A 17,187-nucleotide genomic window follows, 5' to 3' on the forward strand; every position below is an offset into this window, starting at 1 on the left:
GGAAATGGTCAATTGTAGACAATTAAAATATAGGAGGAACTTTTAAAGAAACATGTTAATCCATAGAATATTGGACACTGAATTACATTTCACAGATTCTGGTTTTTATTAATTGAAGGCGACATACAAGTTTTTGAGACAGTCATAATCCTAAAATGCAGTCCTTTAACAGTTGTTTGTTACTGGAACAACTTCATTTAGTGTGAAATGCTTTGTTATTGCTGAAAGCTTTAAAGATACAATGCAATGTAATAATATAGGTGATAGGATGGAGGCAAAGAACATGGACAAACCTTAGGACTGAAGTTTACTCCTTACAGGTGATTTGGTTTATTACTTTGTAAGTTTCAGTCCTTCCCACTGAGGAGTTTTAGACCAAATTTAAGTTATATGCTTGTTGCTGCGTGCTGTCCCTCAACTTAGAAGACTGATATCTCTTAATTTCTTTATGATATTTACTATGAAAGGTAGCATGAAATTGCATTTTGGTTGTAAGACCATGTATTTGTGATTGGATCAAAAAAAGAGACAAGAACAGTTGTGGTACTATGTCAACACAGGTTAATGATCTAGTGGTCCTTGATTTTTTTTAGTCATGCAGATACAATTTTATAATGTATGCACCCTAAATAATAATTTCATCTTCACTTTTTATCATTGTTTATACAGTTCCAAACTTGTGTTCAGTAAGTACTTTTGAAATTCAAATGGCAGTCTAATATAATAATTTGATACCAAGGAGTAAAAGTGCTTCTTAAATTTAGAGCCATATATGTTTTGGTTTTTAAAATTTAAGAAAAAGTCTCTTTTCTTTCTGTAGCCACAATCCAGCCTTGTTCATACCTTTATTCACAGCAGGAAGAAATGGCTTCTGCCTTTGCCCTGGTGCCTTAATTCACGGACCCTTTTTATTTAGCTTAATTAGGTTTTGTGACTTAAAATGTTTGAGGTTTTTGTGGGGCTTCTTGTAGCTCTCATTTTGCAGTACAGTGAAGCAATCTCATCTTCATTATAATCAACCTTACTGTAGTCGTGCATTTCTGTACCCGAGCAGGTGTTTCCATATAAGGAAGTGAAGCTAGAATTTTCTATAGCCTGCTTGCTGTAATTGGCTCAGTCCCAGCACAGACACAGTGATAGGACTTTAGAAGTGCACCTCAAAGTCTAGTGTCTATCTCATTGGGCCAAGAGCCAAAAAAGCCCACCTAGACCATCGAGTACTAAAGAGCCTGCATAAGGGTACACGAGGCTTTTTGGGAGTGCCTTAGCCTGTGTAACTGTGCTTGGTACACGGTGCTCGGCTTATCTCTTTTCATTTTGTAACGTTTATTATTTTTCCTGCTATTAAAACTTTTATTTTACAAAGCATATCCTAGAAAGCCGTCTCGCTATTTTATTAAGCCATTTCTCCGCTGGCTAGACCCTCGGAGTTATCGGGAAAAATCCCGATACCTTACCCTTGTAAAACAGTGTTCTTACTATTGTTTTTAAGCGCTTAAATAATACAGAAAAAAATAAAATAATTTTTACTGTTGCACTGTAAAACATAAAATAGAAAAAAATGCTTCCATCTTAATCTTAAGATACAAAATAATATTACTTGTATAGACTTAAGTGTATATAAAAATTCAGCGAGTGTGGTGGTGTACAAGAAAGGTCAGGTAGAGCAGACTGACATGGAGTAAAAAAATAGACATGCTTTGAAATCTTTATTCATAATTTTTAAACAAGTAAGAAGAACATTAAAATATTAGGTACTTTCACTTTTGATAGCTTATTTTTAAACTCATTCACAGCTCAACAGCATCAGTAAGGAGATATTTTGGTATTCACGTACTTTCATAAAGTAGGCTTATTAAACAAGTAATACTTAATTTCTTAGCTTTATCAGTTCAGATTTTAATCCTGTATATTTTTATCTTCTTAGTGTCATATACCATAGAGACATCCAAAGTAGTCAATTACTTTCAAGGTCAGCTGGAACTAAGCAACTCTAACACCACTTCTTTTTATTAGATGAGGTGAATCATTTTCTCTGATTCACCATTCTTTAAAGAGAAACTTTTACACAAATGCTAAGCTGGTATCAATAACAGACATAATATTAATTCCTTTATACTAGCTGGTCTTAATGAAGTAAAGTATTTTTGTTTCCTATTGATATCTACAGTCTATATATTTACTTCCTTTTTGGTATGTTAGTGCCTGTAATAAAAATAATCTATTTTCAAGGTTCTATTTGTGAAAAAAGTTCTATAAATTAATTAGTAGCTGCAGTGCAATAGATGTTAAATCATATAACTTGATACTGATACGCCTCAGCATAGACTTCAATACTTACTTTAGAAGAAGGTACCCTAAATTTGGGGGTTGATCTGCTGAGTTTAGTGAAGCTGACATTAATTTATGAGAGAGTAAGTGAGGAAAAAAAAAATCTCATCCAAATGCTTTGATAACACTCACAAAAAGATTTTTTTCTTGTGGGAGGATCTGGAGTGTTTATTTTCAATGCCTATGTCATTCAAATCATACATACACATGCTCTGTCCAGAGTATCTTTCACTAAACAGACATGTCTGAATGTATTAGATTCAGATGAAGACTGGGATTTTTCTGTTTGTTAGAAGTGGATTTTTTTCCCTCAGCAGGCTCTCAGTTCTTGGGTGAATTTGAGGTGAAGGTGATACACAATTTTCTGCTTTTCCTCTTCATATGTTTGTAGCCACATATTTCTCTGAAGGACCATTTTAAATATGTACACAATTTCTTTTACTAAAACCACTGCACATACTTTGTGAGTGAGTTTTACAGTAATTTCTGAAAATACTGCAGTATTGTAAGTTGGAGAAAGGTTAAAAGACTTCACTTACATGACGAACAAGTGATTTTCATGCTTCTCAGAAAGATTGCAGTAACTGTAAGAGCAGAAATAGGATTTGAGATTTTTTCCTCTGATGTTAAGTTGAAAAAATTGCTAGAATTTGGATGCACTGAGGGATACTGTTGATTCTAAAAACTTGTTTGTCTCTTTGTCAAGAAACTCCATTTCTGTGCATTGCCTGATTAAGGCTGTTCCTTAAAGAAAGCAGTATACCTGATTATTAGTAGCATCTAACTTAACAGAGAATTGGTATTAATGAAGTTTAGCGTGTTAAAGAGAAGCAAGCTCCCTTCTGAATAGGTTAGAAACTAAAATTCATAATTCCTTAATTGAATGTGGGGGGTTGTTGGGTTTTTTTTAGTTTCCATATTGTCTTATGTTCTGAACATCTAAATAACTTATAAAGTAGGTAAGAACGAATTAGTCTTGTCATCTGCTCTGTTCTTAGTCAAAGGAGGTAATGTGTTTTCTTACTACAGTAAATCGCAGGTTAAAGAGATTTGTCAGGTATTTCAATTTGTGTTAACACTGTTTGTAAAATAAGTAGGAGTGTTCATTCTACTCTGTTACATAACTTCCATTACTGCCAACTGTTAGTCTTCAGAGGTTAACTAGAAAATTGTCATAGAGCTGGTCCTTTGTGCTTTTTTGTTTGTAGGTTGCAATGTGGAATGTATGTGGAATGTATGTGGAATTTAGGCTTATGGGAAGGGATAGTCTTCCTAGCAGCTGCTGTCTTTACATAATAAGAAGACACATAGATAGCACACAGTTGTGGGCTAGACCTGAGAACTCTTTTTTCTAAAAGAGAAGAGAACACAACCTAGATAAAATATGCATACTATTATTATTAGTGAATCTGTATTTCAAATCTCTGAAGTTGAGCTTCGCTTGAAATTTCATGCTTCTGTGGTTTGTCCAGTTAGCTTCATTAAATCATAGGAAATTCTGAGTTGGAAAAGACCCACAATGATCATCAGAGTCCAACTCCTGGCCCTGCACAGGCCCAGCCCTGAGTCACACCATGTGCCTGAGAGCACTGTCTGAATGCTTCTTCAGCTCTGTCAGGTTGCTGCTATGATCACTGCCCTGGGGAGCTGTTCCAGTGCCCACCCACCCTCTGAGTGAAGAACTTGTTCCTAGACAGGTTTTTAAATCTGTGTATTTCCTTTGTTATGTGCCTAGATCACTCATCAGTATTAGCATTAGTCTGGAGGGACTGAAGTCAGTACATGGCTTTTAGACTTGTTTTTGCGCTATAGTCTTCAATGAAACAGCCAAACAACTATCAACCAAGTTGTTGAAGGTCTGCTGTAACATATCTGGGTCAAGCTTTCTGGAAAATATGTAAGTAACAACCAGAATGAGAGGAAGAATAAAGTTAAAATTTGTGGTTATGAGCTCATTATATGTTTGCATTAACATGGAAGTCAATGCAACAATGCAAAATACTGTAGTATAAGTCACACAACCATAATTTAATTGGAAGCTCTTATTTTGAAATGATATCATTACTGTTGTGTTTCTCTTTCAGTTCTTTGCATTTCCTCTTTTGTCCAGTTTTACAAATTGAATTTCAGTAATAATTAATTTTTGGGCAGTGTTAAGGTTTTACATCAGAATTTGAACATTTATGTACACCAGGTGAACTTTTTTTTCCCCTAAATTATGCCACTATACAATATTTGATTGGTCGGTATTAAGAATATTATTCAGGTATATTATTTACTACCTTTACAGAGCAAGAAAATGATAAAATTTTATCCAAATTGCTGTTACTTTACATTGGAAGAAGAATGAAATTAATTGGCAATTTATTACATTTATGTTCAATATAATCAGATGTAAACATTTATCTAATGCGTAAGAAAAAGCATCCCTAAGTAAGAAAAAATCATATTTTATTTTTAACTTGCTGAAGACTTTAACTCTGAGGAAGTGCTCTCACCATTAAATCAATTTGTATGTAACTTAGACACTGAGATAGAACACTGGAATAAGTCATGATTATGTAACATATCTATAGTTAACTTTGAAAGCTAATTATGACCAGGAGTTAAGTTTCAGGTAAGAATAGGTTTGCCATTCTCCAGAAAATTATGGAGTAAATTTGTTGATGGTAGTCTGATTCAGTAGTCTCATTTTAACAGTCACTTTTTGAGTCATGCACTTACTTAAATGCCCTTCTGGTGTTTTGTGGAATAAGGCAAGTAACCAAGACAGATAGATTGGTGCCTAAGAGTAATGAAATTGTGGAAACAAGAGTCCACAAATTTGGACTGCAAGTTACTTCTCAACAGATGGCCGAGACCTTGGGATTTTTGGTCCAATATATGACTGACTAGCACACAGTGAAGTCCAGAGTGCTTTAATGGTGTAGTAACATTGCCTATTTCAGAGAATACTTTTGATCCCGAGTCTGTTTGCTGCACTAAAGTATTAAAAAAAGAGATAAATCTGACATTCTGTCAAAGTTTAAATAAAGAGAAAAGATAACTTAAACAAAGTAATTGCACGAACCAGCAGATTTCTAGTCTTTTAAAAAAGTAGCTTCCAGTATTTTCTGGGTATTCCATTTTTAGGAACTATTCACTTCCCCCTTAGGGAAAGGAAAGAATAAATGGAACAATATCAGGATCTAAAAGCTTAATGGTTTTATTTCTGCATTATAATTATACTAATAAATACCTCTGTCCATGACCTTGGAATTTATAGTGCAGTGAGAAGGATTTATTGACAAGTAATTTGGAAGAAAAATGGGATTATTGTGTAATTACAGCATGTGGTTATTAAGCATATGTACTTACATACCATTTATCCCTGTTATTTCAAGACCTTCAACTATCTTTCAGTTTTCCCTGAAAAATAGTGAAAGGCTTCTTGGTAAATCCAGTGCCTGGGAGATCTTTGTTATATTATTGGATCAACTACAAAGTAACTGTGTTACCTTGAAATGTGGAGAGGGGATCAATAGATCTTTAAAACAGCATGTGATTTTTTTTAAAGAAGGTGTTCTGTACCCTATTTTTCCTGGTAGTATAGATATCAATGTGTAGGACTTTCTACTATACACATTTTATATCTTGATATAGAAGTCTTTTGTACGTAGATTTGCTTTTTGCTGCTATTTATCTAGGATATCTTCAGGCTCTCATTGTTTTTCACCTTAGTCATGTTTTCCCATGTTCTCCCATTCACTTTGTGTGCAACTAATTCTGCAAAAACCTTTATATCTTCTTGTCAAACCATAAGTAAAATCTTTCAAATAGCTATTGAAATGTAATTAAAGTGTTGGAATATAATTAGGTATGTATCTAACTGGCATAAGACTAAAACAAGAGATGCATTTCTTTGCACCTGTATTCCCTTGGCTGCATGCTATGACAGCAGCCGGGCCTATCCTTCATATAATTTGATCTTTTAATTTAATTTGACACTCCCTTAAGTATTCAATGATTTTCAAGGGGAAGGTTTTTCAAAATTTATACCAATTTCAGCTTCCAAAATCTGTATGTATGCTGACCTTTATTAGAACATGGAAGCACTTCAAGATTATAGCAGGGCAACAAACTCAAACCAGAAATTATATTTTATGCTAATTTTTTGTATTTATGTACGTATGTATTTGTATGTATTTCATAAATATGTATTTATGAAAAATCCAGTGAGGTTCTTGTTGCTACATCTTTTTGCTTCTCAGTTAAAAAAATTTGAAAATGTTGCCCATTCTTTCTAGTTAAAGTAAAACCACCTTAAATGTTGTATTTTGGGGGTTTTGTTTGTTAGTATTTTGGTTTTTTGTCTGTGGACTTTTCAATAAGAAATTAAGTGATTTTAAAATTACAACATGAAGATTCTCAACTCTAAGTAGCAGTCCCAATATTTCATTTATAAATACTTCATTGTTATAGAAAAAATTTCTCAAATGTGAGAATGAAGAAATCAGTGTTCTTGGAAATGTTAATCATAATTCACTAAAATAATTGGTTGTGTAGTATCACCTAGTGATAGGCATATTTGTCGCTGTCATTTCCGTAGGTGAATGAAGCAGGTAACTTTCCAAGTTTTGTACCATCATGGTGCCATTTTGTCTTATTCGTTAATGTTACAAAATGTACCAAAAGAGAAAAATGTAAATAATAATTCAATTTTACAGTTGCAGTGATTGATCGCTGTCACTGTTTTACTTCCCTGTTTCAGGATCTGTATTTGCCATGCTCAGGGAAACTCACTTCTTTTTTAAGCTGTGTGTTCTCGTTTGGCACTTGGTATGACTCAAAGCATATCCAGAAGGAAGTGAGACATATAATCAATATGTCTTTATAGCACTTTGATCTCCTTACTGAATATTGGGATGTAATATATCTTTGATGCTTTTTCAATAGAATGATTTAAAAGTTGCCTTTTATGTAAGTTAAATTTTGTTTTACTGTATCTGGTTTTTTCTGCTAAGGGGACTACTCTCCAGTTTTTAATGAATGGAAGATAGGGGCAACCTGTGAAGAATAGACCTTTTAATAGAAAATTATATATTTATTAATTCTTTCTTACTTTATTGAGGTTTAAAAAGTAAAAGGGATAATCAACTATGCATGTTTTCTCCCTGCAGGTACGTCATGCAGAATATGGCTGGCCTGATATTCAAATAAAACATTCATGCACTAAATAACATTTGGGGCTCTGTGGAAACACTCATACCCTGCACGTAGGGTTTGGTCAGAAATCTTCTGAAGGGGAATGCAGTATTTAAATGTAAAATATAAAAAGTGATAAATCTTGTGAAGCCCACAATAATGTTAGTGCCATGTTAAAAAAAGATATTTGTCTAATTAATGAATTAATCAAAAACTATTTATGAAGCAAGATCAAACCTTTTTGTGGCACTAATTGACATTATTGGCATTGCCCCTAACTCGTCAATGTGATGGCTCACATTAATGCACTTGTGTCTAGGGGAATTGTGCAGCAGCCTCTTCCAAGAAAGGGCTGCAGAATAAGCTGCAGTAGTAAAAAAACTTAGCTGGGGCTACCAGATTATTGAGGTTATGGACAGTATATTTTTGTACTCAGAACGGAACGTTAAGTTCTATTTAGAAGTTTCCTTGAAACTGTTCTGAAGACTCCTAGTATTCCCATTTTTTGAAACAGTGTCTGAAGAGAAGACAGAGACAGGGTACCATAATATTTGTTTCTCAGATTTAGTTCTGAAGCAGAATGTTTTGTCATTTAACCTGACTAAGATGACTTTTTGTCTGTGTCAAGATGCACCCTAACTTCAGTTTGTATTCCTTTTTAAATAAAAAATGGGAATTAAATTGTGGTTATTTACTTTTTAAATCAATTGTTGTCATTTTTCATATTTTATTGCTGTTATTTCTTCTTGTTGAATAATTTTAAATGACTGTTACCATACAGAAATATTCCAAGAAAATTACTGATATAAGTCTAATGGAAGAGTATTTCCTGAGAACTTAAAATAGTCTCTTCCAGGGCTTGGAAATGTCACTGGTGATGCAAGATCATTGAGACCAGTAGGACACAATCAGACAGATGGTTTGAGGCTGTGACAGATGAGAGGCTACAATAAAATGCATGAAGTTGTTGCAATATGTTGTGTCCTCATAGATACACAATTCAATATTTTTATGTATGTATGTGTGATAGATTGTCACTTTTAAAGAGAAGATGACGTCCAAGTACTGGTTGTGTTTTTGTCTTGCATAGCGTGTGCTAATATGCACGAGTAGATCATGTGTAGCAAACAGTATTCCAGAGAGCAGAACAGCATCAGAGTTTGCTTGTAACATTAGTGCCTCATTTACAGGTACATAGCAGTTATGAAAACTCATATTTTGAAATGTAACCCAGGTGTAAACCATCTTTTTCAAACCTTGGAACTGTACCAACTATAAGGCTGAGAGTCTACCAGGGTAAAAAGTGTAACAGTGAAAAACCCCAAGATTATTCCTTTTTGATTGCACTTACGTATCTGATTTAAAGCCATGACACTGCCAAAGCACATAAAATGTGCTACATATGGAGGGCTGGGTCCTTTCTAGTCTGTGACTGCTGTGGTGGAAAAGAAATTTACATTTCTAAGGAGAAAAAAGAAACATCAGTCCTGAGGCAGTGTGTCAGAAATTGAAAAAGGAGCGAATGATCATGTACTCATGCCACCATGCATATGATTCCAAAAATTTATTCTCACTTAACTTCAAGGATTATTCTTAAAATTTACAGTGATAAAGCCTGAGTTTTTAGAAAATTGTATTTTTCTATTAAGTGGTATAATCCTTCTCTGCAGCTTTCCAGTAATACTAACATAATTCACTTAGCTTAGAAGATGATTACAATTTCTAAATTATAATGTGCATAAATTTTATCATGTACTTTATCTTTTTCCAAAAGACAGTTTAAAAGTAGGTCTCAGTTATTCTGTGTTTGGATTAGTGTATGTCTGAAAGGCCCAGTGCATCTTCTTATTTAAAAGGGTCTCCCTCAACAGTCCATGAGGATCTAGGCTACATGTGGAAAGTTTATATCTTGTAATCACTTCACTTTAAAAGTTTTGTTTATTTTTGCTTTGAAGCTGAATGAGCATATGATGTGTCCTCTGGAAGAGAGGACACACACATTTTATTGTGTGAAATTATTCAGAAAAAGCTACTGTGTGTAAATTACTAAACTCTTTAATTCACAATAACTTCAAAACATACACAATTCAATGACTTCACAAAGCATTTTCAATCATACTTTGCTAAACATCTTGAGCTAATGCAGTTGAAAAACAGATTCCTTTCTTGTTGATCAGAATAGGTTTTCTATTGAGAAATGTTTGCACTATAGCAAAGAGATATTAAATGTAGCTGTAAGTCTTTGGGGCACTGTAATCCAGCCTGAGTCGCTGCATGTGAGATATCTGAGGTGCCTAAACTTGACTGGATGTCTAAGGGCTATGTTTCTGTCAATAAAAGAACTGTTGTCTACACATACGTAGGTAAAGAATGTCATTTGCTTTCATGACGAGTGCCTCAAATTTCAAGTGACTTTTGTAAGAAAAATCTCTTGCAAAATGTAAATGTGTGCATTTTCCCTACCTCATCTATTGAATGACTCTCAAATAAAATTTCATTTACATGTTTCTTAATACTTGGGCTCTAGATCTTGTACAGTAGCAGTATATCACAACTGTTTTTAGAGCTTCATGTACTGTCATTTAACTCATCACTGTCTTTGGATGTTTGCTTGACATTTTTGGTACTAATTTGGGTAAACCATAGCTTGTACTCCAATATTTATGAGGGTTTTCCATATAAAACAATAACAAGCAGTTGTATCTGACATTGGGTTAGAAACGTGACAATATGCCTGTAAGTATCTCATCATTCACCAGTATTTTGTTGGTTATTTATTAAAATGATTGTGCTGGTTGGTATTTGTTTTGCTTAGTAGACCCACACATGCTCCATGACCTCATTACACAAGGCTCTAATGAAGATATGAAGTGCATTTTGCACCTTGTTAGATACACTGAGATCTGTAAACTTTTTTTAACTGTTTCTGTGCTATATCATATACTTCAGAGACGAGTCATAAGGTATGTTTTTTATCTCAATGCCAGCATATGAATAGATTGTTGTTGTCAGGATGAAGGTCCAGTAGCAAGGAGGTTGAAAAAAATCACTGTTTTTTTCTGCAATGCAAATACAGCTCATTCAGGTGTCCTTTTTTTTGGGGGGGGGGAGTGAAATTTAAAGGGCATAGGAAAACCCTTGTTTTTGAAGGGATGTCATGGGTGGTCAGCCTGAGTTCTGGTCTGCAAGAGCAGATCAGCTATGTGGAGTGGCTGATTCATTTCAAACTGTTTTAAGACACTACTGCAGACTTGGTGAAACACACAGTGCATCGAGATACAGTATCTTGATAGTTTCTGTGTGAGAAGTGTAAATCCATCTTATTTCTTGACATAGGTCTCAGTGTAGTTCTTAGATGTGTTTAATTTTTTTTAAGTATTGATGAGAACTCTCAGTTATGAAAGGGTTTTTTTTGTCACAGAACTTTTTTTCCCCAAAGATTTCTAATCCACTCTTTTGACAGAAGAAGAATCATTTTTATTTATTCTTGATACTTAAAGATTCTTTTAAAAAAACATCCAGTGGAATTTCAGCTGTATAGTTTGAGCTGATGTATTTGGTTTGCATTACAGTGATGCACACTAAAAATAAAATAAACATTAAATATTAATGTAGCTTGTTGCACCTGTTGGATTTGAACCATTTGAAACTGCAAACTTCTCTAGGTTACTTGTAGAATTCCGAGGGGCACTCAGAGATCATTATATTTGCCAACAAGGATAATGGGAAATGTGTTTAAACTGGTGAAGGAATAGATGCTGGCTAAACTTTCTATACTCTTTTATATTGTGAAATTTTATTAGTTGTGAGTGTAGGACAGCTTTCAGAATGTATTTTTAAAAAGTCATATTTTGCATCTAAATAGAAAATATACATATAAAACATTTGAAAGAGAAAATCTTCAATTTCACAAATTAGTTCATTATACACATACTGCAGTGTATTTGCATATTTTGTACTGCTGTGTTGTGTCTGTGTAATTTAAATCTAATTTACTAAGCGGTTTGATCTAGCTTTAGTTGATCTTGGAAATACCATCTCAGTACAAATTTGTCACACATGCTTTGCATGAATTTAAACTGTATGACTGTTCATCTAGAGTGATTGTCCCTCTGTTATCTTTTGAATAGAGTCCCTTTTATGTTTAAAGAATGATAATATTAAACTTTGATTTCTTTTTGGAATGGGTTTTGAATAAAAAGAGTCCTCACAGCAAAACCCAAACTTGTAGAAGGAAGTTTGTGGAAGGATCAAACCAACAGACAGCCAATGATTTTTTTCTTCAGTGCTATCAGTTGCTTGCTGTTCTCTCCAACAAATTTTTCAGGCTTAATTTGTGAGGGAAAAAATGTATAAAATCTAAATGTCTCTAAAGGAAACTCCTTCTAAAGATTCTAATGACAAGTCAACTGATCTATGATATTTTGGCAGACTGGAGAGGAAGGAGTGCAGTGGTGTCTGAATTAGCACCTGAATGCCTAAAAACCTGAGAAAGACAGGTAACCAGCATTTTACAGAATGTTAATAAATTGGAGTTTAGCTTCTAACTTGGTTCAGAATCACTTGTACTTGAAAGTGAAAGCTCAGCATCTTCACAGAACTATGTGCAAACATACTAGGTTTTTAAAACCTTCATTCTTCTTATCATAGTTAGCCTCAACTTTCTAACAGTTGTAATTGTCCACAGAAAACATTTCAAGATAAATGCATTATCAGGTTTTGAAATTTTCTTATTTTTGTAAATACTAAGACCTGGGGGGCAAAATAAAGGCTATATTGTGGATTAAGTGAAATATCTCAAGGCTGTGCTTTTCTGATAACTGAACCTGAAGTGACCTTTCTCAGACACAATTACAGAGCTGTATGTTTTTCCTTTAATTTCATCAGGGGTTTAATTAGTATACAAATAAAACTTCCCTTATCTTCCTTTCTACCTAATTGGCTTGTCTTTGCTTATATATGAAGAATGTGAAAATGGGCTGTAATTAGGGTGACCGTGTTAACCTTTTTTTCTCAAATGTACTGTTGCCTAAAGGCCTCAAAGCCTAAAACCAGTGCTTTGGATTATTGCTTTGCAATCACTATGGCTCTCCCATAGGTTTTCTCATGAGCAGAAGGGCTTTGGGTGCTGCAGGTTCCCACTGCTTAACGGGATCTTCATTCTTCTCCCCACTAAATGTTTATTGATTATCTCACTGCTCCACACTCAGCCTCCAACAACTTAATATCAGGTGACAGTCAGGAGAGTTCTCCAAGTAATTAGAGTGGAGCATTGAGGGAACAATTAGGAGCAGAGTTATTAAACTTGATTTATCCTATTCTCTCCTGAACACTTTCTTGGATATCAGAACATCACACTTTCACAATCTACCCTAGCTGAGAAATTAGTGGCTAACCTGCTGCTTATCATTGTTGCCTTGCTGCCTTGAGGCACACCCTCTTGGTTTCAGTCACTCAGCTGGAAATATTAGAGTCCATAAAGTTTATCAAGGGTTTTAATTAGATCAATCTGAAGAAGCAAAAAAAGAGGCTTACCAGCCATTATTTTATAATACACCACACTGTATTTGAACATTTCCATGGCTTGACTTTAACCCACAGTAGCAAGAAGCTTCAAATAATTGCTGAAACTGCTTTTGGAGTGCTAAAAATCAGCTTCTATTTTGCTTAGATATTGTAATATTACTAGTAGATAAAGTCTGAATCCTTTAGAGATTTCTGTAAATAATGGGGTTCCTTTCGAATATAATAGACCAGCTTTTCAGTGACATACTTGATTTAACCATTTCTGTATTGCTTCATCACCAGCTAGCATGCATTGCTGACCATGTACCTCAAAAAGTTTGGCCTGCAATTGCCTCATTAATAGTCATGGGCTTGCAATGAGTAACCTAGATTAGTTTGCAGCTCACAGATTTTAACTAGTGGGTCTTTTCACTGTTTGTGGTCAGTAATTAAAGAATTATGTGGAAGCTGACAAGTCTTCAACCCCTGCAGATGCATAGCCATAATAAAAATGAAATAAATAGGCATAATGTTCTTATTATCCTGCCTTTCTCTTTTAGACTGCTAGGATCTTGGGGCCAAAATCCATTCAACAACATCTCCATCAAAAATTTCTTGCATCAAAATAGTAGTAGAAACTACTTAAAACCAGTTTTTTCGGGAAGGTGGGAAACTGGGTTGGATGAAAGAGAAGTAACAGAGACCTTGTTCTGTGTTCAAATATAATCTATTTGTCAGAAGTGGGAATATGGGTGGGGGGTTACTTGATTTGGTTTTCAGAACTCTTTCCTCAATGTTGAAAGCAAACAGTAAACAAAAATTGGAAGAAGATAATGCTCTTTTTTTCTTTCTTTTTTTTTTTTTAATTGGAGATGGATCCTCTTATCCATGTTAACTCACATTTGGGTTCATGGAAATAAAATTTCTGAAAACTGGATAGTTCACAAAATCATCTCTTTAGATAGGGCTTTGATAGCTGCCATTGACTTTAGGGTGTCATTTTTGAAAGCAAGACTTCTGGTTTTGAATATCCTTGTGCAGTGGATGGATGTTATCACTGTATTTATCTTTTCTTAGGGGAAATATATCAATGGTTTATTGAAAATAGGGACATAAGAGTAAAACCAGAATTATTCAACCTGGAGTAATTTCAACAAGAATAATATTAACATTTCTGGGTTTAGAGTTTCTTAAATAAACTTCATTTTTTTTTCATACAGTTGTGAATAATTTCAGCCTAGATTTTGTAAATTGAATTGAATTTTGTAATTGAACAAGAGTTCAATTACTGGTGCTGTACCTTCAAAATACACCATCATTGAAGTATCTGGTTTCTCTTTAGGGGTGTTAGAAGATTTATGTCAGTCCACAGATTACAGTTTATTTTGCGGGACTAGGCAGTCCTATGCTGTAGATTGCTATTTTATAGGCATTTCCTCTATCATAATGCTTTTTTAAGTGCCTCTGACCCTTAAAAAAGTCTGAAACTTCTTCAGATTAGTTGAATTTTCAGCACCCTCCAAATTTTTATCAACATTTTGTATATCCCGTTCTTCATATTCATCCACAGCATAGTACATCTCAATGTCCCACAGTCTAGGACAAGTACTGAGTACAAATTAAGCAGAGCATTTTTAGAATTTCACATAAAATATGCCCATAAATTTTGAAAAAAAGGTGTGCAAAAGCTCACTCTTGCAACTATGCAGCATTCTCTTCGATATTTTAGAATCTATCAGGATATACACTGTGTGTAAAAGAATGTTTATAACCACCTATCATAATTTCTTTATAAAAAGGCAATTAACATCTGTAAGTAAAATGTAGCATGTACCAAATTACGAAATCAAATTATTAATACTCCAGTCTATAAATGTATTGATTTATCCCAGCAGAAAGGAGTAGCAACGAGACAGGTTCTGTATTAATTAGTCCTGTGTGCTATTTTTCATCTGTTGGATTAATCTGAATTGATTAAAGTATGTTGTGTTAATTCTAAGCCAGAGAGAAATGTTTAAAAAATACACATACTATTTTGCATATTGGGAAACTAATGTTAAAATAGTGAAAACACCACAAAATAGATTGTATTTGATGCACTAACAGAGAATATGAGATTATTTATTCTATTGAAATTTCTGAACAGTGCAGAATATTTAAATAAATGCTTCTGTGTTTATCCCCTTCCTTTGTGAATTCGCTTCTTTAATGTTTATTTTAAATTAAGTCTTGAGAATATTCTGTGTTCTTTAAAGTTGTACTCTTGATTATTTCCTTCATGTGTAGATCTGGTCTTTGTAAATATAGTACTTGTAGCATACTGTATGTCCCTGCTTGATCAAAAAATCATTTTATTTTATGAATATATTTGTACACAGTCAATATACTAAAAACTGAGGGGTTCTGAGTCAGTAATGGTTTTGCTAGAGAATTCATAAAACCTTAGTATGCAATGGTCCAAATCTACTACACAGTCAGTCTGTTTTCCACTTTGTTTAATAGCCTATGGCATAAACTGAAGTTAATTATTTGGGCTGACAAGTAACTCTGCTTTCTGTCTGCTTGCAGAGTCTCTCCGAGGCAACAGTGGAGCTGAGAAGAAGAGATCGATTTCTGCATCAGCAAAATAGACTTCTTACCCAGCTGGAGCAGGACAAGAGTCGACTGAGCAAGAGCATCCGTGATGCAGAGAGTGCCCTCTGCATGGCAGCAAAGTGAGCACTGAGACCTTGGGGAGATCACTTAAAACGGACAAAAGATCAATTCCTACTTTCATGCACAGGGTTTTAGCCTTGACTAATGTAATGCTAGAAAACAAAAGTACATCTGCCTCTCTTTGAAATTCAGTGATAGTCTTCGAAAAAGAAAACTGTTAGTTCATGTTATGTTTTCTGTAGTTATCCCATAATAGTGCTACAAATTCTTGGTCCAAAATGCATAAGCATTTTGTCTGCCAATTACCATACTGATTTGACAACATCTCTTTGGTAGATCCTTCACACTGTATTTGTTTAAGAAATGATTGTTCTAAAGAGGCTGAAACCCATTTTGGACCTAGGCTTATCTCTGGAATAGTATAGATATTTCTGCTGATTTCAGAGAGTTTTGGATTTAGATGTAAGCCCCATGCCTTTTTATACTGTAACTTGAAGAGTGGAAGGAAATGTTCAGAGACCATTTTTAAAAGTATTGGTAGTCAAAAGCTGTTCCATTGACTTGAATGAGATTATTACTAACCTCTTATAGGTATATAGTCAGATAAAATTATAAATCCTTTCAGACTTTGTTATCTATTACTGTTGCAGTAGTATGCACTTTGAATGTTATTGGTCCATGGCCAAGATTTAAAAAAATTTCAATTTAAAATTAAAATTTCTCATTATACTTGGGGTAGATTTGACCTCTTAAGAACAATAGCTTAGAAGCTTTAAGGGGCTCATGCAAAAGCAAAATAATGTATTAATATAGTTATCAGTGACATGTTTAATAAGCTAATTAAAATGACAAATATTATTTGATATAAGCGTATCAAAGCAGATTATGACCCAAAGAGGGATGTGTCCTTAAAAACCTTCTCCTTTTCACCCTGCCTCACCCTATTTTATGTACTTCAGTAAGGATCATTCCCTATGGCTGTTCTTATATTCCAAAAAGGGTTTTTTTTTTTAATATGAAAACTCCCAAACCAGTCATTGTTCTACCAACTCTTCATAACAAATGCAAGCGTCATTTTCTTCCTTTGGAACACATAAGCAAAGTAGGCAAACAGACTTTGGTCTTATCTGAAAAATCTTATTTTAATATGTATTCCATGACCTAAGTGATTGCATGAGTGTCTTTCAATTTCTTTCCTAAATTTTTGTAGAGCTGTAAAAGACAGCAAGATGTTTAGTTTGTTCTGAGAATGGCTACCTTGATTTTCTTTTAGTGATAGCTAGCAATTCTTTCCACTTTCCTCCTGAGTAAGAAGCAATATTAATAAAAGTATCTGAAACAGTGAACCTGACAAAAACACAGTAGTTTTTTGATAATTTCTCTGTGTTGTGGTTTATCTCCAGCCAGCAACCAAGTACCGTGTCAATCTAGTCCAAAGAAAGGCGGGATCCTGAAAAAAGAAAAGTCTATGTGGCTTTATTAGGAATGTAAAAGCCAGTTCTACTCTTCTGG

At 34.1% G+C, this 17,187-nt stretch overlaps 1 protein-coding gene across 10 annotated transcripts in view; it reads left to right on the forward strand.

Annotated features, from left to right (window-relative positions):
* The window catches only part of CCDC171 (coiled-coil domain containing 171), a 163,147-nt gene that overhangs the window by 87,516 nt on the left and 58,444 nt on the right, over positions 1 to 17,187 (forward strand). For 9 of the 10 annotated variants that reach the window (XR_010083542.1, XR_010083543.1, XR_010083541.1 and 6 more), the window contains one exon: positions 15,589 to 15,734. Coding sequence is in view for 7 of the 10 variants with exons in the window: in XM_063423201.1 (XP_063279271.1) it covers positions 15,589 to 15,734 (146 nt within the window). In the remaining 3 variants the exon portion in view is untranslated. Of the gene's footprint in view, positions 1 to 7,490; positions 8,200 to 15,588; positions 15,735 to 17,187 lie in introns of those variants that run through there. The other variant, XM_063423202.1, reaches the window with a different exon arrangement.

The sequence above is a fragment of the Prinia subflava genome, chromosome Z (assembly GCF_021018805.1).
Source record: "Prinia subflava isolate CZ2003 ecotype Zambia chromosome Z, Cam_Psub_1.2, whole genome shotgun sequence".
NCBI lineage: Eukaryota > Metazoa > Chordata > Aves > Passeriformes > Cisticolidae > Prinia > Prinia subflava.